The 21,656-nt window shown below is 39.0% G+C and overlaps 1 protein-coding gene across 2 annotated transcripts; it reads right to left on the bottom strand.

The window, feature by feature from the left end:
• Positions 1 to 10,814: 10,814 nt before the first annotated feature.
• Positions 10,815 to 21,492, bottom strand: pfn4 (profilin family member 4). 2 transcript variants are annotated; one of them, XM_052024864.1, is made up of 5 exons: positions 21,356 to 21,492; positions 18,355 to 18,483; positions 17,096 to 17,230; positions 16,650 to 16,755; positions 10,815 to 10,835 (listed from the first exon to the last, which is right to left on the bottom strand). In XM_052024864.1, the coding sequence occupies exons 1-5, from the start codon at positions 21,356 to 21,358 to the stop codon at positions 10,828 to 10,830; spliced, it is 381 nt and encodes a 126-aa protein (XP_051880824.1). In that variant the 5' UTR covers positions 21,359 to 21,492; the 3' UTR covers positions 10,815 to 10,827. The 2 variants fall into 2 exon arrangements, with proteins under 2 accessions (XP_051880824.1, XP_051880823.1); XM_052024863.1 differs by lacking the exon at positions 10,815 to 10,835 and adding an exon at positions 14,964 to 15,289.
• Between the last annotated feature and the right edge of the window lie 164 nt (positions 21,493 to 21,656).

The raw sequence follows: 21,656 nt of genomic DNA, 5'->3' as shown, positions 1-21,656 counted from the left end.
AATATTTTTTTTAAAAAAAGGTGGAAATATTCAGGGGTTTGTACAGAAGATTACAGACATGAAACCTTATCTGTTTCTCCACCGATACTATTTCACTTGCTGAACATTTCCAACATTTTCCCTATATTTCCTATTCAATAAAGTTCTGAGTCTACAGACAGGACCTTGTTGGTGAGTCACAGTGCAATTATCACAAGGTAGAAAGGTGGGAGAATGAAGAGTTGGTAGATCAGCCAGAAGCAGCACTGTCATCATGCATATTTGTTTGCCTTGCTATGCAATTCAATGTTTGATGCAGTTATTGGTGTATTGGAGTTCAGTGAAGGAAATGCACTTAGATTTTAAGCAAGAGAAATTGTACGGGGCATATTTTGAAATCAAAATTTGAGCACATTTGGAGCGGGACCTTGGAAAAGAGGTGAGTCTCTGTGCCTGAGCTTAGAGTATCTTATCAATATAGCTCCCACTCAAAATATGTGTATCACTTTATACTTAGCCAGGTTGAACTCCATCTGCCACTTCTCAGCCCAGCAAGTGAAACAGTATCTGTGGAGAAACAAATAAGGTTTCACATCTGTAATCTTCTGTACAAACCTCAGTATTTCACTGAGCTCAATCCTGCATATTTTGAATTTGAAGGCAGAATACAAGCTTCATGGCAGGACTCTTAGCAGTGTGGCGGAACAGAGGGATCTTGGGGTCCACGTCCATAGATCCCTCAAGGTTGCCGATAGGGTTGTTAAGAAGGCGTATGGTGTGTTGGCCTTCATTAGTCGGGTTATTGAGTTCAAGAGCCACAAGGTGATGTTGCAGCTCTATAGAACTCTGGTTAGACCACACTTAGAGTATTGTGTTCAGTTCTGGTCATCTCATAGGAAGGATGTGGAAGCTTTAGAGAGAATGCAGAGGAGATTTACCAGGATGTTGCCTGGATTGGAGAGCACGTCTTATGAGGATAGGTTGAGTGAGCTAGGCCTTTTCTCTTTGGAGAGAACGTAGATGAGAGGTGACTTGATAGAGGTGTACAAGATAAGAGGCATAGATTGAGTGGACAGTCAGAGACTTTTTCCCAGGGCGACAATGGCTAACATGAGGGGACATAATTCTAAGGTGATCGAAGAAGATATAAGGGGGATGTCAGGGGTAAGTTTTTTACACAGAGTGGTGGGTGTGTGGAACGCACTGCCTGCAGAGGGTGGGGGCAGTTACATTAAGGACATTTAAGAGACTCTTAGATAGACATATGTATGATAGAGAAATGGGGGGGCTATGTGAGAGGGAAGGGTTAGATAGATCTTAGAGCAGGATAAAACATCGGCACTACATAGTGGGCCGAAGGGCCTGTACTTTGCTGCAGTGTTCTTATGTTCTATGAAAGAGTTGGTAGCTTAGCTGGTGTTTAGGTGGAAAATGATTTGAAGTATTTAGTCTTTAAGAAAGATAACAATTGGTTGTTAATTTCTGACCATTTACTCCTGGCAGCAATGACAAAACCAAGAATGATAATTTTGTCTTCAGTCAGACCTTTGGTTTCAGGTGCTTGTATTTGCCCTGTTTCTCAGTCAGGTGTTTCTACAGCTTGATTATGATCTCCATATTATCCAAACAATTGTCAGTGCTTCTTCTTTTGATGATGAATATGATGTTAGGTTTTCAAAGAAAACTAACTGGTAATTCAGTATGTGGCTTGATGTGGTGTTCATTCAGATTTACTGATGTCGTCTTTCATCCTTTCTAGGATTGTGTTGTGCTGTTAATTTTGCTGTCTTCAATTACATTCCAATTGCAGGATGGATGTTAAATAATTTTTCAGGTTACCTTTCCTTCAGAACTTGTTTTCATTTAGGTAAGATTTCTTTATTAGTTGCATATACATCAAAACGCACAGTGAAATGCATCTATTGCGTAGAGTGTTCTGGGGGCAGCCCGCAAGTGTCACCGCGCTTCCGGCGCCAACATAGCATGCCCCCAACATTTGATCTTCTGGTAACCATAGGGTTAGTTTTGTTTATATATCTTAGCAAAAAGGCACCCTTGTGTCACTACTTAGGTTAATCCAAATATTTAGATTTGTGTTATTTTAATAGGAGAATCTTAATTTATGGCAGTAGGGGGATAAAGGCATCTTGTGGACTTCCACTTTCAGTCACACTTTCATTTCCTGTAGGTACTAATTTTTTTTTCAGTTAGTAGCCACATCTTGTTGCTTGGTATCAACCTGATGGTCTTTTGTTCAACTCGGTTGCTATATTCCTTGGTGTTTTTTAGTGATATTAAATAGCTTAGTAACAGTAATAAGGACGTATATTGATAAAGTACCTATAATATAGCAAAAATGTCCCTAAATGCTTCACTACAGCATTATCAAACACAATTTGAGGCAAAGATGTAATGCAGACAGTAACTAGGTTGATCCAAGAGATAGGTTTTAAGGAGCATTTTAAAAGAGGAAAGTATTTTAAAAGAGGAAAGTATTTTAGAGAGGAAAGGTTTTGGCAAGCGAATAGACATTAGTGGTGAAGTAATTAAATTCAGAGATAAGGAAGAGAATTGGAGGAACGCAGATATCTGAGAGGGTGGTAGGACTAGATTGTAGAGATAGGCAGAAAATAGGCCATTGGAAGTTTGAAAACAAGGGTTTGAATTCTAGAATAAATAAATGTAATGTTTTGGGATGAGATTCACTCGGCAATATCAAATGCAAAGACTAGAACAAGCATGAAGTGGACCAATGGTTGTGTGTTATTATGCCTGCCCAGTCTTCCAATTATTTTTTCATTATTTTATTGAACATAGCTGAAGGGCTATTATTTTATCGATCAGCAATGACAGTGGATAGATGCCTTGTTCAATTCCTCATTGATCTGTGGTACCTTTTTATATTCCCATTCCCATATCTAGCCAACACTGTTAAAAATTAAAATGGATCACTTATTTATTTTTAAAAGTTGCCTTTACGCACAAGTTTAGACAGACCCTGTGCATTCATGGCCCCTATCATTCTTAAACTTAATAGCCTTGGTTTTGATTTCAGTACTTCCACTCAATTGTATAGCCAGCTCTTTGCAAATGTTAGGAAAATTTCATTTGCAACTATTCTGAGATTAGCCAAGAGAGTTCCTGCATCTATGAGATGATAGAAGTTCTGCCATTCCCAAATCCATGGGAACAGAAATAACATTCAGAGATCAGCAAGGAGAATTGCTGTCTTTTTTGAGAATAATTGGAAGTCCCCTAAAGGGGAAGTCTAATATATAGTGAAAATTCACTGACATTCATCAAGACTCATTAAAAATGTAAGCTTTATTCATTAATGTATATTATACTATATTTGGCAGCATAGTGGCACAATTAGTAGACTTGTCACTGCACAGCTCCTGCAACCCTGATTCAATCCTGACCTCCAGTGCTGTCCATGTGGAGTTTGCACATTCTCTCTCTGCCCATGGATGCTCTAGTTTTTTAATGTGCCATATGCATGCATATGAAGAGGTTAATTGGCTACTGTAAATTGCCTCTAGTGTAGATATGATGGAAATGTGTGGAGTGTAAGTTGCAGGGAAATTAGTGGGGAATGGGATTCATCTCTGAGCTGGCATTCTCAATACAGAAATTATTTTAAAACTACTTCAATTGTGAATATAGTTACCAATGACAGCAAAATCATACTTCTAAGGAATATGACTGGAGCAGACTATTAAAAAAAAGAGCTCCTCTTCTGAATGGCAGTTGTTCTGGGACATCCCTGTGTACTCACTAGTTCCTAAAAGTCTGCAAAACACCCAGCTGATGTCAATTGTCAGGCTTTTGATGTTTTTGTCCCAATAGGATCCACTAGAGCTATCCAATATACGGTAATCTTAACTCCCCTACCTTTGAAGATAATAAACTTGTAAGATTGTCTTGGTGGCCTTGGTCTTGGATTTGGTAGGTGCTGTAGGAATAGCTGAGGCTGGTGATTTCTGTGCTAGTGCATTTTGTAGATGGTACACACTACAGCCATGTTGTGCCAGGGTAGATAGGTTTGCAACCAAGCTGGATGGTATTCAGATTCTTGAATGTTGTTGGAACTGCACTTATCCGGGAAGTGAAGACTATTCATTCACATTCCTGACTTGTGCCTTATAAGCATGGTACAAGTATCTGTCAGTTTTCTCCAAAGTGGATAAAGCCATTATTCCAATTTAGTCTCAGTTTGATCTAGTTCATCTCCTCAACTGTGGTGGTGGAGTGTAACATTTTTAACGATTGCAACTAAAATACTTCCAGACCTCCCTATTAATGAGCCTTTCTGTGGAAACTAAATGCAGACTCAGAGTGCCATTGAATCCATTCTGTGGCAATATATCCTTCAGGTCTTACCACCACACCTGACCAATAAGAAGTTGAAAAAGCCTAGCAGGTGGTATCCCTGCTGAAGTTCTAAAGCTTGAAGGCAGGATCTTCATTCATAAAATCACAACCTCATCTCTGGAAAGAGGAAGGATCAACCACTATGCATGGATTTCTCTGATCTCACAAAAGCCTTTGACTTCGTCAATTAAAAGGTGCTGTTGAGAAGTCTCAAATTTGGCTGTCCTTATTAATTCATCTCCATCTTGTGTCTTTTGTGATCTCATATCCAACCTTTGTACAGACTGGTGTCAAGCAAAGCTGCATCATCGCCCCAACACTTTTCCCAATCTTCCACCCAGCAATGGGTGGCACAGTTAGTAGAGCTGCTACTCATGGTAGGGCTGGCACAGTAGTATAGCGATTAGCAGAACGCTATTACAGCACCAGCGACCTGGGTTCAATTCCAGCCACCCTTTGTAAGGAGTTTGTACATTCTCCTTGTGTCTGCATGGGTTTCCTCCAGGTGCTCCGGTTTCCTCCCGAATTCCAAAGATATACGGGTTAGGAAGTTGTGGGCATGCTATGTTGGCGCTGGAAGCATGGCAACACTTGCGGGCTGCCCCCAGAACACGCTACACAAAAGATGCATTTCACTGTGTGTTTTGATGTACATGTGACTAATAAAGATCTTATAGCTGCAATGACCAGGGTTCAAGCCAGACTTAATTGAAGCTCTGTCACAACAACGGGTTACCAGGTGGACAGAGGAAAAGACTCATGAAAGTGCTTAAGGACCTCTTGGAAAAAAATTGCAGCATGCTTGCTGACTTATGGAAATACCGAGCCTAAAATGGAGAAGGAGCTTTTTGAATGAAATTGAGAACCCTGATTGCTTGCAATGGGAGCACCAGAATCCCAGCAGAAATTACAGGAATCTCCTATTGATGAAAGTTGAATGAAGAAATAGGAAAAACAGAACCTCTAAGGAGTTTGATTTTTCAGCTAAAGCTGCAGTAGCTGATCAGGGAGGTTTTTCCGCCTTGTCTCACATGCAAAGAATGGTCATGATGAACAGCCACCAATGGTAGCTCCTGAGTGTCATATATATTAAAAAAATTGGTTGACTGCTATAGAAACTTCTCCCAGCAAGAATCTAACAGAAAATCATGGACTTTTTAAATAAATTGAGAGCCTATGCATGTAAAATAGCAATTTAAGGTTGTAATATGGTTGAATTGAACTATTTTGCATGATCATATTCTGAAAATACTCTTGCATACATATTGCAATTGCCGTTAGTAAGACTAATGCCAGAAACCATAGATTTAGAGAAAGGTATTTGACCGTTTGAACTTAGACATTGTATGGGGTTATTGCAATTTGTAATTAATACAAAATCTTTGGCATTCCCCCACTATCATTCAGTCAAATAATTATCAGTGCAGGCCTAATCATGTGTTGCAGACCCACCTATGATACAAACATATGGCACACAAGCTTAAGCTGAACACTTGACATTTTCAGCTATTTCATTCTTGTTGACAATAAAGGATGAAATATAATAAGCTGAACAAAGAAGATAGAGCATAATATGCTTTGTGATTAGAATTCATATTCATTATAAAAAGATACCTGAAACCAGCAATTTAGGATTAAACTTTGCATGGATTAAATCCTAGAACCAAATGCAGCATTACTATAGCAACAAACTAAAACAAAAACATTAACACATTGCTTGCCTTTTGGAGATCAATAAATCTTTTTATATCATATTAAAGAATTTTAAATGTCTTTATAAATTGAATCCTCTTGTCAAACTCCAAAGGAAAAACAGTTTGGAAATGTACAATACTTTATTCTCATTGTGCTTTTGTTCATGAACTGATTCAAAGTTACTGGTGTTACAGTATCTCAGGTGTATGATTACATAGGGGTTAACCAGGATTGCCAGATAAGCTCAGCAAGCATTTAAAGCTTCTTTAGTTTAGGTAAACATTCACAGCCGTGTGCATTGAATGCACAGTTTGGAAATGAAGCAAGTTATTTGAACTAAAATTCAATTATATATGGAAGGAAGTTATGTTAATTATTATAAGTAGTGTTTTATCAGGAGAATTACAGGTTGAAGGTAAGAATGTTTGCAAAATTTAGCTTGTTATACTTAAAGTATATAATCCACTGTATCAGTGAGTGTGTTATATTGTTAGAAAATATTCTGGAATGTAATTCTCTCCCAATATGAGCACTTAGCATCTTGACCTGGTGCATACTGTGGTACGTCTTAGTTCTTTTGTGATCAAGGTCTTTGGAGGCTTTCATAGGATAAGAGATTAATCTGATGCCTGAATGTTGTTGCCATTCTTCTGAGAACCTTGATTTAGAGCAAGAACAAAGATTCTGATTAATGGATTTTGAATTTCTGGAATAAAAGGAAATACCATTGTTCAATAATGTGCAATGCTGTAATCAGTCCCTTCTGACCAAATTAGAGGTTGTCTCTTTTTGTAGCTTTTAAATAAGGATATTTTTCCCCATCTGGAAAAGTACAGATCCCATCATAAGTGCAGGTTAGAAACCCCATCTGGAAAAGTTGATTTATTTGACCACTTCTTTGGTTATCTGTTCAGCTTTTTAATCATTTATGAGAAGTGGGTGTTTATTGCCATTCTCTAATTGCCCCATGAGACAGTGGTGATGAGCCACCTTTATGAACCACTGCAGTCCCTCTGATGAGGATATTCCCTCAGTGCTATTGGATAGGGAGTCTCAAGATTTGGTCTTAGTGACAATGAAGGAATGGCAATGTATTTCCAAATCGGAATGGTGCATGCTTTGGAGGGGATCTTGGAGGGGTTCCCATATGATAGTTGCCCTTCTGAAGTACAGCCACCTTTTCAGGAAACTCAGAAGTCAATATGCACACAACAACCAGCAGTGTAATAAACTGTCTTTAATGGCCGAGCAAGGAAAAAATATTGATGAGGATCTGACGGTAATTTGCCTGTCCTTCCTAGAAACTACGCTATGGCATCCTGTACCTCCACCAATGAGAGCAGACAACATTGGTTTAATGTCTCATCCAAAAGATGGCACCAAAACTTTTGTGCTCTGGAGTGGGCTTTTAACCCATAGAGCCAAGAATGATATAACTGACCCAGAAATAATGAGGGAAAAATTCCTACTTGACCTCATTCTCACCTGTTGCACTTGCAACTGTCTGTGGTTGTTTTGATGGACTTATTGTCCTGTGGAGATGACACAATTTTCATTTTTAGGTAACAATACGCAAGGTGATAGAGAATATCATAAATGGTATAGCTTCAGAATACATCTAATTGGATTAATAAACCATTGAAAGGTGTAGTGGACAGTGCTGTATAGTGATACTTATAATCAGCCTCAGATCTTGTCAGAGCTGAGGTGTAAAGATAGAGAAGAGAGCTGTTGCAGAGGGGAGGCGAGAATGACTGCCTTTCATATCGAGGGAGCATTTCACCAAACATTAAAGAGCAAGGTGGGAGGTTTGAGAGACTATGGGGTTGGGCATTTGCAGTTGTTGCTGTTAATATAGCAGCAATGACCACATTAATGGGTGCTTTGACAGATGTTGAAAGACAGCCTGAAGAAAGTTCAATAAATTCAAGGAAAGAGTTGTTTCAAAGCTTTTTTTTAAATACCCAAACAAAGCATGCCTAATTAACAACATTTTATTATTTTATCATCAGCACTAATATTTTAGGTCAACATATCAAGAGGTTGTTCTGGGAATACATTCCACTAATAATACAATTATGAACAAGTCGGCAAAGAACTCTCCAATGCTGACAGTGGATGCACACTTGAGAAACAAAAAAGAAGATATGCTCTTACACAGTAGACTGGACCATCTGTACCGTGGCCATCGCGTTGTTCTGTCATCATTGCAGCAAGAAAGTACAACTGTGACAGAGGAACTTCAGAATCTGTTAAGACAAAAATCAATACTCCAAAATTTTAAATTAGATGATTTAATTTTGCAATTAAAAACTGCGAGCAGGGGAGAGAAAGATGAGACTAATCCAGACTGGAATTCAAAGGGAGTTAAAATGAATCCTTTGTTTATTGGAAGGGGTAAGACAGCTGCTTCATCAACACAAAGTAATCTGCAATCTGGACAGCAACGTGCAAGTTTGTTGGGTACTTGGGCTGGATTAAATGGTAGAACCAGTCCCAATTTTGTTCAAGATGAATTTGATGCAAGGCTTTTGGGAAAACAATATATGAAGAAAAGATCTCATATGCCCTCTGCTGTTGGTGAAATTGCTTCAGGGCCATCTTGTTTCAGAAGGTCTAAGTCAACCACGTCCCTGCGTAAAAGTACAGATGATGGTGATATCCAATGTTTAACACACAAAGAATTGCGTCGTCTAGCCAGCATTGATAATATTTATCAAAAAGAAGTGGAGAAACAGAAGTATGACCGTTTACAGGAACGAGAACAATTCAAGAAATTCATGGATGAGAAGATGAAAGAGAAAATAAACAATTTTATCATGACATTAGACAAAGATTTGAAATAGTGTGGTTATGTACATGTGATAATTCCTGGTCATGCTTTGGAGATGTATGTCACCAATTCCAATACAATGTCTCTGCCAAAGGTGCTTTAGATGTACATTCTGGCACATTCTTATTTATTTTTATTGGCAAGATTTTGTAAAAAAAAACTTTTAGATAAGTTCTAATTAATTGGGATTTTAAAGCTTCTTTAATATTTCAAAACTACTGCTATCTCATATTTGAAAATAAAATTGGGAAAAATGTGCTATGTAAACTGGTAACCTTGTGATCCTCTGGTGGGGGGTGGGGGGGGGGTGGGGTGGGGGGGGGTGGAGAAAAAAAACAAATGCAGATATCTCAGCTGTCCTTAATAATCATCTGATGGTTAAGCTAAAGGTTCTAAATGCAATAGCCTGTGTAATTAAAAAGTGATTTCAAGTATTACCTGATCTCCTGGTCTTCCTTGCTTTGCATTACATTCATCATGAAATATACTTGGACAAATTGCACTCAAACCAACCCACTTCTTGTGCTTGCACTTCAACCCCACATTATTCCTGTGGGTAGATTTTTTGAGGCCCTATGGATCAAAAGGTCTTCTAGAGAGCACCATTACAGAAGTCCTGTGATGCAGAGCAATCCCTGGGCCTCAGCTGGTGAACCTTGCCTGATGATCTGATATATTTAAGAACAGTTGAAATAGATTTGAATAATAAAAACAAATTATTTTCAAAAATAAAAAAAACAATATTCAACAACATATTAAAAGAATAGAAACAAAGACAAGAAAAAAAACACTCATCTGGATTGGTGACTCCAGCAAGGTGAATGGGGCTGTGCTGGCTGGTGTAAACTTGAAGATCAGATGTAATCTGCATGGTGAAGCGTGATGTCAGATGTCCCAGCATTTGACCTCTAACTCAATCCTGACTTCTGCATTGTAATACTCAGGATTGGAAGTCAGGAATAAATTAATCCAAGTGATGCAGTTCTCTGCCAAATCATCAGTTAGAGAGCAGTGTGATCCAGCCTCGTACTTGGAGTGTTAAAACTAAATATTGTTAATCAATCATGAACTTTCAATGATGTCAATTGCCTTGTTGCTTCTCAAGTCCCACTGAAAGCTTGTATTGTAATGTTCTTTTCTACCAGTATCATATCAAAATGATTTGTGTAAAGAGATTTGAATATATGGTGCTTTTTATGTAAGCCTTTCTTTTCACACTCTGCCTTTTGCATTCTTCATATTCTTCTGGATTATTGTAAATGTTGCAACCATCTTTGATTATTTTGGAAACATACACAAATTTGGCCTTACTCATTGCACACAAATATTTTAATACTGAAAAAAATAAAACAAACATAAAAGATGACTTGTTCTTATAAAATCCCTTTTGCATTCTAGAAGTAAAGATTTGTACATACAAAGTGTCTTCCTCTACCTCAGAACTTCCCAAAACACTTTACAGCCAATTAAATTATTCTGAAGTGCAGCCACTGATCACTTTGGAGCCAATGATGATCTTTTTTCACTATGGCCACTGTTGTGAGAATTACAACTAATTTATAAATAACAAGGTAATATATATATAGCAAATTAGATTAGTAATTGACTAATTAGGAAAGCTGCTGTTTTAAGACACACTATGATTGCTGAGAAATTGTTTGGTACCTCTAGATGCCCACAACCCAGACTGTTTGCAGCAGGCCAGTTTGTTCATTGGTAGTAAATTCAGTAGTGTGCAAGACTTAATATCTTATACTCTAATGAAAAAGCTTGCACACTCAAGGCCTTTACAGAGAGTGGGTAAAGAAGTTAAGGTAAGCCCAGAAACACTTTTTTATATATTTATTTTTCAGGATGTGGCCTTACTGGCATATCCAATGTTGTCCTCCAGAAGTGGCGATAAGCCCCCATCTTGAATCTCTACAGTCCTTCTGTTTAAGGGGCCCTCATAATCCTAGGAGGAAAGAGTTCCAGGATTTAGACCAGTGATGATGAGGGAAGTGATACTTTTGCAAGTTAGGAGGGAAATGCATAGGTGATAGTGTTCTCGTGTATCTGCTGCCTTTGTCCTTCTTGGTGATAAAGAACATTGGTTTGGCAGCAGTTTTTAGAGTAGCCTAGGTGAGCAATTCAGTACATCTTCTGGAATGGTACACCCTGCAGCCACTGTGTGCAGGTGACAGAGAAAATTAAATGTTTAGAGTCTTGGAAGGGATGCTAATCAAGTGGGGTGTTTTGCCTCATCGAGTTTAATGAATATTGTTTGAGCTGCGATCATCTAGTCAAATGGAGAGTATTCTATCATACTCCAGATTTGTGCCTTCTAGGTGGTAGAAAGGCTTTGAGGTGTTGGGGGGTGATTGTTGGGGCAGGATGTTGATGATGGGGAACTCAATGAGGTTACTGCTATTGAATGTCTGGTTAACTTCTCTCTCGTTGGAGATGGTCATTGCCTGACAAAAATGATGTATCACCTATCAGCCCATACATGAATGTTATCTAGATCTTGCTGTATGCATGCATGGACTGCTTCATTTATTGAAGAATTGCAAATGGACTTGAAAATAATACAATCACTGGCGAACAGCTCCATTTTTGACCTGATGATGGGAGTAAAGTCTTTGATGAAGTAGCTGGGAAGTTGATTGGCCTTGGTTCTACCCCAAGGAACTCCTGCAATAATGTCTTGGGGCAGGGAGGAATGATCTCCAACAACCACAATCCACTTTCTTTTCCAGAGCTACAACCCCAACCATTCAAGTAGTTTTTTTCTGATGCCCCTTGATTTCTGTTTTATTCAGATTCCTTGATGCCATACTGAGTTTGCGACAAGGTCTGAGTTCATGATAAAGATGGTGATGGTACAAGGATTGTAAGGCATGCAGTATAAGTTGCAGGGGATTGTTGGGGTTAGAATCAATATTTGGGGATAGGCTTGCCCTAGCAATCTGGGGGTCCAATGTGTGCTGAGAATAGGCCAGTCAAGGGTGGCTTATTGTTGGAGGAGTTTCAATCAGATGGATAAGTTGGTAGGTGGGGATCTGAAATAAAACAGGAAATGCTGAAAGATGGGGTTATAGGATTGTCAAGAAAACATTGGTTGGTAAAGGCAAGGATTAGGAAATGGCTATTGGCATGGAAGGAGGCATCAGGGGTCTGAAAGGCATGTACTTAACTTAAAGGGAACCCAGATGAGTTGGTGTCCTAGATTACCAAGGCAAGTCTAGCCCTGAACGTTAATCCTCTTCCATCCCTGCCTAGCACCACACTAATCTCTTGCAATTTGCACTATATCCATTGATTAGTTGATCCACATCTCCCTCCTTACAATCCCATCTCCACCATGATCTCTGGGACCTGGACCTTCTCCCAAACTCAGTGTGGTATCAAGCAAAGGGCGGGTACCTGCAAAGTTAAGCAGAACAGTTCTCATGGTCACAATGGAAATCTGCTTCTGCGTGAATGGCCACTGACTGCCTGGACAATGTATTCACCATTGACAATTACAGACATGGCTTCCTCACATGCACATGTTGTTGTACATCATTGCACATGTCTGGGATTGTTTGTCTGTTGGTGCATCAAATGCAGAAAAACCAGAATAAAAATCATACTCTGCACAAAACACATGAAATTTCATTGAAATTGGATTGCATTGCGTGTAAAAATGTGGCACCATGTGATCAAATACAAGTTCATCTGACAGACAATAAGGAAATAGAAGAATAGCCTCCAGCCCCTTATATGATGCATTGATGAAATATGATGCATTCTTTTGCCCATGAAGGTGATATGGCACCAGGTGCCTTTAATAATATTAAAATTAGCCTTTCATTGCTGGCAAATCACAATGTCCATTAAAAAGGATTCAAATAAATAAAAAAAAGTTCTGGTTAGTTTCCAGTCCATCTAAACACTATTACTCTAAATTCAGATTTTTATGCAGAATAAATCAAAGAAAAAACCAGTTTGTCGTCGTAAATCTTGAATTTCGTAAAGCCATGATAATTAAACTCAGTGGCTCATTGAATCAATTAAGACATCTCTGATTGGAGAATTGAGAGATTAAAGCTAATGAGAAAAATTGAACAAGTTAGGAAGACTTTACTGAGAAAAGGTAAGATTTAATATGACCTGATTTTGAAGTTGAAGAGGTGGAGTACAATGTGAGTAACTCAAAATACTGGGACTTTAGTGCAAGCAACCAAGATAAATTTTTACTCCAATGTTTTCCCTTATGGAATAATCGGAAGCCAGGTGATGTATATAAAAGACCTTTATAAATAAATTCTAAGAGGGAAAAGAGTTATTTTGTTTTTCTTTTTTTTTTTTTTTCCAGACTTTTTCCTCAGTTTATTCAGAGAGAAGTTGGAAGGTGAAGCTACCATAGGGAGTGGATGAGGCAAAAAAGCTTAGATGCATTCAGTAGGAAACTAGATTAAGTACAGGAGAGCAGAAAGAGACTCCAAACACTGAGATAAGAGAGATGGTGTGAGAGGAGTCACAGTTAGTGTTTTATTCAAATATCTAATATTTTCACAAAATAGGCACATGCAATTAATAATGTTCAATATTTTAATTTGTAAATGGAATAGTAAAATAGGTAAATCGGTTTATTATCGTCATGTGTACCAAGGTACAGCGAAAAACTTGTCTTGCATACTGCCATACAGATCATTTCATTACAACAGTGCATTGAAGTATTTCAAGGTAAAAAGATATCTTTAGTCACATGTATGTCGAAACATACAGTGAAATGTATCTTTTGCGTAGAGTGTTCTGGGGGCAGCCCACAATGTTGCCATGCTTTTGGCACCAACATAGCATGTCCACAACTTCCTAACCCGTATGTCTTTGGAATGTGGAAGGAAACCAGAGCACTTGGAAGAAACCCACACAGACACGGGGAGAATGTACAAACTCCTTACAGATGGCAGCCGGAATCGTATCCAGGTCGCTGGTGCTGTAATAGCATTAGGCTAACTGCTACACTACTGTGCCTGATAGAATGCAGAATAAAGTGTTACAGTTACAGATTAAGTGCAGTTAGACAATATGGTGCAAGGCCATAATGACATAGATTTGTGAGGTCACGTCTATTTTATCGTACTAGGGGACTGTTCAATAGTCTTATAACAGTGGGATAGAAGCTGTCCTTGAGCCTGGTGGTATGTGCTTTCAGGCTTTTGTATTTTTTGCCCAATGGAGGGGGAAGAAGAAAGAATGTCTGGGGTGAGTGGGGTCTTTATGTTGACTACTTTACCTTAGCAGCAAGAAGTGTAGACAGAGTTCATGGAGCGGAGGGTGGTTTCTGTGATTTGCTGAGTTATGTCCACAACTCTCTGCCATTTCTTGTGGTCACAATCAGAGCAGTTGCCATACCAGGATGTGATGCATCTGAATGGGATGCTTTCTATAGTGCATTGATAAAAATTGGTGAGGGACAAAGGGGGCATGCCAAATTTCTTTAGCCTCCTGAGGAAGTAGAGGCACTGATGAGCTTTCTTGGCCATGGTGTCTACGTGATTGGACTAGGACAGGCTATTAGTAATGTTCACTCCAACGAACTTGAAGCTCTCAGCCCTCTTGACCTCTGCACTGTTGATGTAAACAGAACCATGTGCACTACCCCCCTTTCTGAAGTCAATGACCAGCTCTTTTGTTTTGCTCCTTTGAGGAAAAGGTTGTTGTCATGACACCATGTCACTAGGCTCTCTATCTCCTTCCTGAACTCCAACTCATTGTTATTTGAGATGCAGCCCACTATGATAGTATCATCTGCAAACTTGTAGATGGAGTTAGAGCAGAATCTGGCCACATGTCGTAAGTGTATCAAGATTAGAGTAGGGGCTGAGGACACAGCCTTGTGGGGCACCAATATTGAGAATAATTAAGGGCGAGCTGCTGAGGCCTATCCTTGCTGATTGTGACCTGTTGGTTAGGAAGTCAAGAAGCCAGCACAGACTTGTTTTTAGAGTTATACTGTATATTTTATGTGATTCTGCACATAACAACCAATGCAGATCATAATTTATATTAATTTAATTAGCACAGTAACACAGATACAAAGAAGTGTGCCAGGCTGACTCAAAGGTTACATTTGGTCAGTGGTGAGAAGGAATAGGACTTGTAAACTATAAACAGTATTTGAATTTATTTCTACAAGTAAAAGATTTTCTACAATAATATAAAGCATGCTATGAAATATTTCATGCTTTCTATGAAATATTGACTTTGCTTCTGATAGAGAGGTAGATGGAGCAAAGCCTATGATGTGTCTGGGCTTTAGAAAATCTAAGCATGATTTACCAAGTTGTTTTCCCTTTTTCAGTGTGCTTTAGGATCCATGTATATCACCATACACCCAGTTTTGATCCTTTCATTTACCCTTTGTTTTGAAGTAGTCACCTTTAAAAAAAGAGACAAATTTCTATTAGATGTTTTGCACTTGAGGCGCACATTACTTGAACTCGAGAAGCTTGTTTTTGTTTTGTATGAATCATAGAAAATTTTGCCTGTTCATCACTGACTAGAGAAAGGTGAAATCTTCTAAAATTGTACAACACTTGGATTTGATGTTCCTTTTGTAATAGGATAAGTAAAAGCGAATGCAAATGAAATCATGCTTAAGATTATTCTTAATTTGATTTTGTAAACACTGCCAGACTTCCTAACCTTCACCATTATGAATATAACTCTCACTGACCTCAACTCTTGGCTCTTTGTCATTTAGCCCACTTTACATGCAAACTGCTACATTTCTTCTCATTCCATATCCCTGATCTTTTCTTGCAAGTTTCTTGTCAGGACCTTAAAAATGGCTACTGAAAATGTATGTACTTTGTAGATGATACCACTGTGGTGGGCCATATTCCAAATAACGATGAGGAAGGAGATAAAGCACTTAGTGATGTCACAACAACAACCTTTCCCTCAATGTCAGCAAAACAAAAGAGCTGGTCATTGACTTCGGGAAGGGGGTTGGTGCACATGCCCTTGTCTACATCAATGGTTCTGAGATCGAGAGGAGTGAACATCACCAATAGCCTGTCCTAGTCTAACCATGTAGACACCATTGCCAAGAAAGTTCACTAGCATCTCTATTTCCTCAGGAAGCTAAAGAAATTTGGCATGTCTCCCTTGACACTCACCAACTTTTATCGATGCACCATAAAAAGCATCCTATCTGGATGCGTCACAGGTTGGTATGGCAACTGCTCTGCCCGGGACCACAAGAAATTGCAGGGAATTGTGGACACAGCTCAGCATATCACGAATGTAGCCTCCCCTCCATGGGCTCTGTTTATACCTCTTGCTGCCTTGGTAAAGCAACCAGCATAATCAAAGACCCCCACCCACCCAGGACATTCTCTCTTCTCCCCTCCCCCATCAGGCAGAAGATAAAAAGCCTGAAAACACGTAACACCAGGCTCCTATCCCACTATTATAAGACTATTGAACGGTTCCCTAGTATGATGAGATGGACTCTTGACCTCACAATCTATCTCGTCATGACCTTGCACCTTATTGTCTACCTGCACTACACTTCCTCTGTAGCTGTGATACTTTACTCTGCATTCTGTGTTGTTTTGCCTTGAACTTCCTCAATGCACTGTGTAATGAATTGATCTGTATGAATGGTATGTAAGACAAGTTTTTCACTGTACCTCTGTACAAGTGACAATCATAAACTAATTCCACTCCTGAGTACTCTAAACTTGCTGCATGCATTTTACAAATACAAGAATAAAATTTGCCCAATACTCACTTAACTTCTCCACTGCCTCAACACATACACTTGGATACATCCCCTTTGTGTAAGTGGCACAGATTATGTACATTCCAGTCTTTACTAATATAAGGCCCTCTTCATTCTGTTCAAAACAACCAGCATAAATTATTAAACAGCTTAATTCATAACTATGTATTACTTTTAAATTAACCCAACAAAAACTGATGCATAGTTTGAATAGAAGACTCAAAATGCATTACAAAGAACTCAACCAATAAATCATTTTTGTTTAAAACACTTTAGCAGATTATTCTTGCCTCAAATATTTCTCATTCAGATCAATTAGTTTCTAGTACAAACAGTTAATGGAAATATGCACCAAAGAAGGGTACAGTTGTGTAGTTTACAACATACTGTAAATAGTGAACAGAAATGGATTAACTACCAATTTTATTTTAACTAAAAGGTACTTCTCATCTTACATATTTACTGTATATTGAATCCTTATCTGCTCTGACACATGTGTAGTTTACATTCCTGAAGAAGAGGCCATATACTCGAATGATGTCTGGCTGCTTGAAAGCATTCAAGAAGGCTTGAGTTTCCTCTGCATCCAACTGGCAAAAACAAAGTCCTTCATGTTATTAGAAATATTTTTCATTTATCAGACATTGTGGTTTGATACAAGTAAGGCTAATTTCACGATAACACAACAGGTAACTGAATATTTCAGTCATGCCTTGAAACTACATCACAATATTGACTGATGAAAGGTCATCTATCTGAAATACTTCCTTCTTGTTCCACATACGCTCTCTGTCTTGCTGAATATTTCTAGCTTTACATTTCAAAATTGACTTTCAACCCCTTATTGATCAATATATCCACAGTAGCTTTGAATCTTCTTTCATAGGTTCAGGTACTCAGTTTGGATTTCACTAACCTACTACTCAGCACCCTTTACACTCTTAGTGTAAACATGGACAAAGCAGCTGAATTTTAGAGATGAGGTAAGAGTGATTGCCCTTGATATCAAGACAGCATTTGATCAAATGTGGCATCAAGGAGCCCTGGTAAAACTGAAGTCAATGGGCATCAGGGTGCCCCCCTAGCAACATCCTAGGGGTTATTATTGATCAGCAACTCTGCTGGATCAATTGGATAAATAGTGTGATTGCAATGACAGATCAGAGGCTAGATATCCTGTGATGACTGACCTCCCTCCTGACACCCACATCTCTTTCACCGAGGAACAAGTCATGAGTAAAATGGAATACCCTCCAGTTGCCCGGATGTGTGCAGCTCCAACAACACTTAAGAAGCTTAAAGCTGACAAGGACAAGGCTGCCTGATGAATTGGTAACTCATCCATCACCTTAAACATTCAATCTGTTCACCACTACCATACCGTGGCTGCAGTGTGCACCACCTACAAAAGGTGCTGCAGTTACTTAGGCTACTCAGATAGTGTCTTTGAAGAAATCATTAATGTTTCAGGCCATAGACTGCAGCATATCAATAAAACCCAGTGTCCATTGCCACTGGAAATATGGAAACTTTCCAAGTGTTTCTATACCAGTACTTTTCTTTTTCACATGGGAATTGCAAAGAATTCCAGTCCCATTTTGTCCCTGGTGGAATTATGAGGTTTATTCTCTCAATCACCATAACAAACATTCTGATCTATTATACAAGGTGTTGAACTTGTCATCTAAAATTGTAAAGAATTCAAAATTCTTACTTTGAATCCTTTGGAGGTTGTTATCACAGAGAGATTTTTCAGTTCTATGATTGCACAGTCCTGAACGTGCTTTGTTGCAAAAAGGGATTGAGTCAACAAATCATGGTATTCGCCCATTTTTAATTTATCCTGAGAAAACAAAGTAACAATATACCATAATTCAAAACCCAAGACAATAGTTCCTTTTAATCTAAATTATCTTCATGGCTCGTTTGGGTTCTTGGCATCATTGTCTCTGGCATTTACAGAGATTGGAATTTTAGAACTTTCCACAAAATAATATTGTAAACAACCAACCACATAAACATCAGGAAAAAACCATCCCAATAAGGCCAACCCCTGCATCCAACCTGCACAATTACTGTTCCACCATGGGTAATGTTAAATTAGTTCACTAGTTCTTAGTCTTCCACTGCTAACATTCAGAAGGTCACTACTGGTCAGAAGCTGAAATGGGGTGGATTCAATACCACAACATTGAAAGCAAGCAGAGTACTTTGTAAAGACTATCTAATCTCCAGAACTCTCAAATTTTGCCCACTGTCTTTACTGACAACATCAGGAATATGATAGAATTCTCATAATTTGCTTTATTGTGAATACAATCAAAGCCACAGCCAGGCATTTGATTTCAACCTATGTGGATGTATTCTGTGGCTGCAATATGTATAACTTAAGAAATGCATTGCAGCAGCTCAGCAAGACTTACGACTAAGAGTGACAAGAACAAATGAGAGTATGTTTTAGTTATTACTAATTAAAATGAGCCTTAAAGAGGAAAAAGACTAGCATCTTAATGTTCCTGGGTACAGGGATTACAGATAAGATAGAAGGATAAATAAAAAAGGCAGTTGGTAATATTGGTTAAAGAGAGAATCACAACTTTGAGAATGAATGATATATGTTGGAAGGATCATCAAATAAGGCTATATGGATTAAATTAAGAAACTAAAAAATGGGTAATCACACTATTGGGAGTGAGCTCCAAACAGTTCAAGGGGGCTAGATGGGCAAATTTATCAGCTTGGGCTGGAATAGAGGGGGATTTAAATTACCCTTATTTTAAATGAGATGCAGTCAGTGTAAAAGGTATAGAAGGCAGAGAATTTCCAAACTGCATTCAGCAGAATTTCTTTAGCCAGTATGTAGCAAGCCCAACAAAAAGGGGCATGGGCTATAGGTGAGTGGTGGTCTTATGATTAGAAGAAGGGGGGCAATTAAGAATTTAATTTTAATGAATGATGCTGGGTGGGTGGAAGGAGTATCATAGGAGTAAGTGATGATAATTCAGTTAAATTTAGCAAAGTTATTGAAAAAGATAAAGATAAAATAGAAGAAAAGGTTTAATTGGGGTAACTAGACTGAGAAATGATTTTTGCAAAAGTGGTTGGAAACAGCTATGCACAACTTATCAGCCTCAGAGTAACAGGAGGCATTCAAGGAGGAGGTTCAAGGAATTCAAGACAAACCTGATCCTACAAAGGACAGAACTGCCAAATTTAGAACCCCCAATGACAAGGTGCATAGAAAATCCAGACAAAGGTTAACTGTGATACCAAGAGCTGTAGCAGAAACCTAGAAGTGTATAAAAATGCAGGAGTGAAATTACAAATGAAATTAAGAAAGCAAAAAGAGGATATGAAAAACAACTGCCAAATAAAATTAAAGAAAATCTAAAGGTATATTACAATAACATATAGAGGAACAGGATAACTAACAAAGAAACAACATATAAGGAACCAAAAAGTAACCCTAGGATGGAGATGGATGATTTGAATATTTTGCAGTTGGGCAACTCTTTTTCAACTGCCACAGACATCTTCTATAGTTCTAAACAACAACTTCCCAACATTCAGCAAAGTCCTACCTCTGCCATCACTTCCAGCCCTAAAGGCTTTCCAAATATCTGGGTGCCTCTGATCTGGCCTTATGGATATTCTATATTTACAGCTGCCTTGGTCCTCAGCTCTAGATTTTTCTTTCTGCCTCCTCCTTTCCAAGACAAAACCTACCTCTTTGACCAAGTTATATGTTATGTATCTTGCTGAATTAAATTGTTGTTTTGTGTGCAACAATGCTTAAGAAATTCTTGTTATGTATGGCGCTGAATTAAATTTTGGCTTAAGAACATATTCACTACATGCCATTGGTACAGCAAAAAGTTCCAATAAGGCATTTTACTGAAGAGTTGTCAGCCAAAAAATATGGGCAATATTCCTGCTTCCGCACCAGCATCCAATCGTGCCTGAGCCCAGGCTGCTGCTCAAAACAGAGTTAAAGCTCTCAGAACTCTTAAATATCTCTGATCATCAGATTTTTAATTAAATATAAAAATTAAAATGAACTAAAATACAAAAACCCCCCGATGAAACCAAGGTTTATCTTTTCAAATCAAGGATGGTGACCCTACTTAAAGTAACAGGCTTGTGCAACACATGCCCATCATCCCTGCTGTTGTCTATCCGACATTTGTACAGAGTACAGAGGCAGATTGGGCAGTTAGGTGCACTGGTATCCAACCTTCTGCTAGTTCCTGACTTCTGCACTGGATGCGCTGCAATGGAAGCTGGGGCATTGCCAGCGGCCAGCAATGTTCTACCAAACTGCTGCTCCAAGAGCAACACCATCTGGGCTATTGATGCTGAGCATGTTAAGGAGATATTCTGGCAGACAGTCAAGGAAATAGGGTCATAAAGGCAGATGGTGAGTTTCAGAAACTTAGAGTTATAGAACATAGAACATTACAGCACAGTACAGGCCCATCGGCCCACAATGTTGTGCCAACATTTTATCCTACTCTAATATCTATCTTCCCCCCCACATAGCCCCCCCATTTCTCTATCATTCATGTGTCTAAGAGTCTCTTAAATGTCCTTAATTATATGATGGAGGTCTTTGCGTTACAAGCGGTGTAGTTCACGCTGTGGTTGCAGTGAGGAGGATATGATGGCTGGTGCTCCGAGCGCCCTGGAGCGGCTAAAACTGGAGAGGCCGCGATTACCATTCCGTAACTTCTTTTGAAGTCGGGTCAGGGCACCATCCTGCCTGCTCCGGACCCCAGATCCCAATCGAGCCTCTCAGACTGCGATGTGGAACCCAGCCCGCCGAGAGCGGCAAGAAAAGGACGGAGCGTCGGAGACAACACGCAGTCCGTCAGCAGCTGATGGACAACAGCGGCGCCTCACTTTGAGGAGCCTGTCCCGCCCTCACAATCTTCCAATTGGACGGAACGGCAATGTCATCACCACAGCCTAACAGTCGTCGACGCTCTTTTTAGTTTTGATTGGCCAGGACAACTATCA

The sequence above is a fragment of the Pristis pectinata genome, chromosome 10 (genome assembly GCF_009764475.1).
Source record: "Pristis pectinata isolate sPriPec2 chromosome 10, sPriPec2.1.pri, whole genome shotgun sequence".
Taxonomy (NCBI): domain Eukaryota; kingdom Metazoa; phylum Chordata; class Chondrichthyes; order Rhinopristiformes; family Pristidae; genus Pristis; species Pristis pectinata.
The sequence above is the reverse complement of the archived record's forward strand: the minus strand, read 5'-3'. Positions and strand labels throughout refer to the sequence as shown.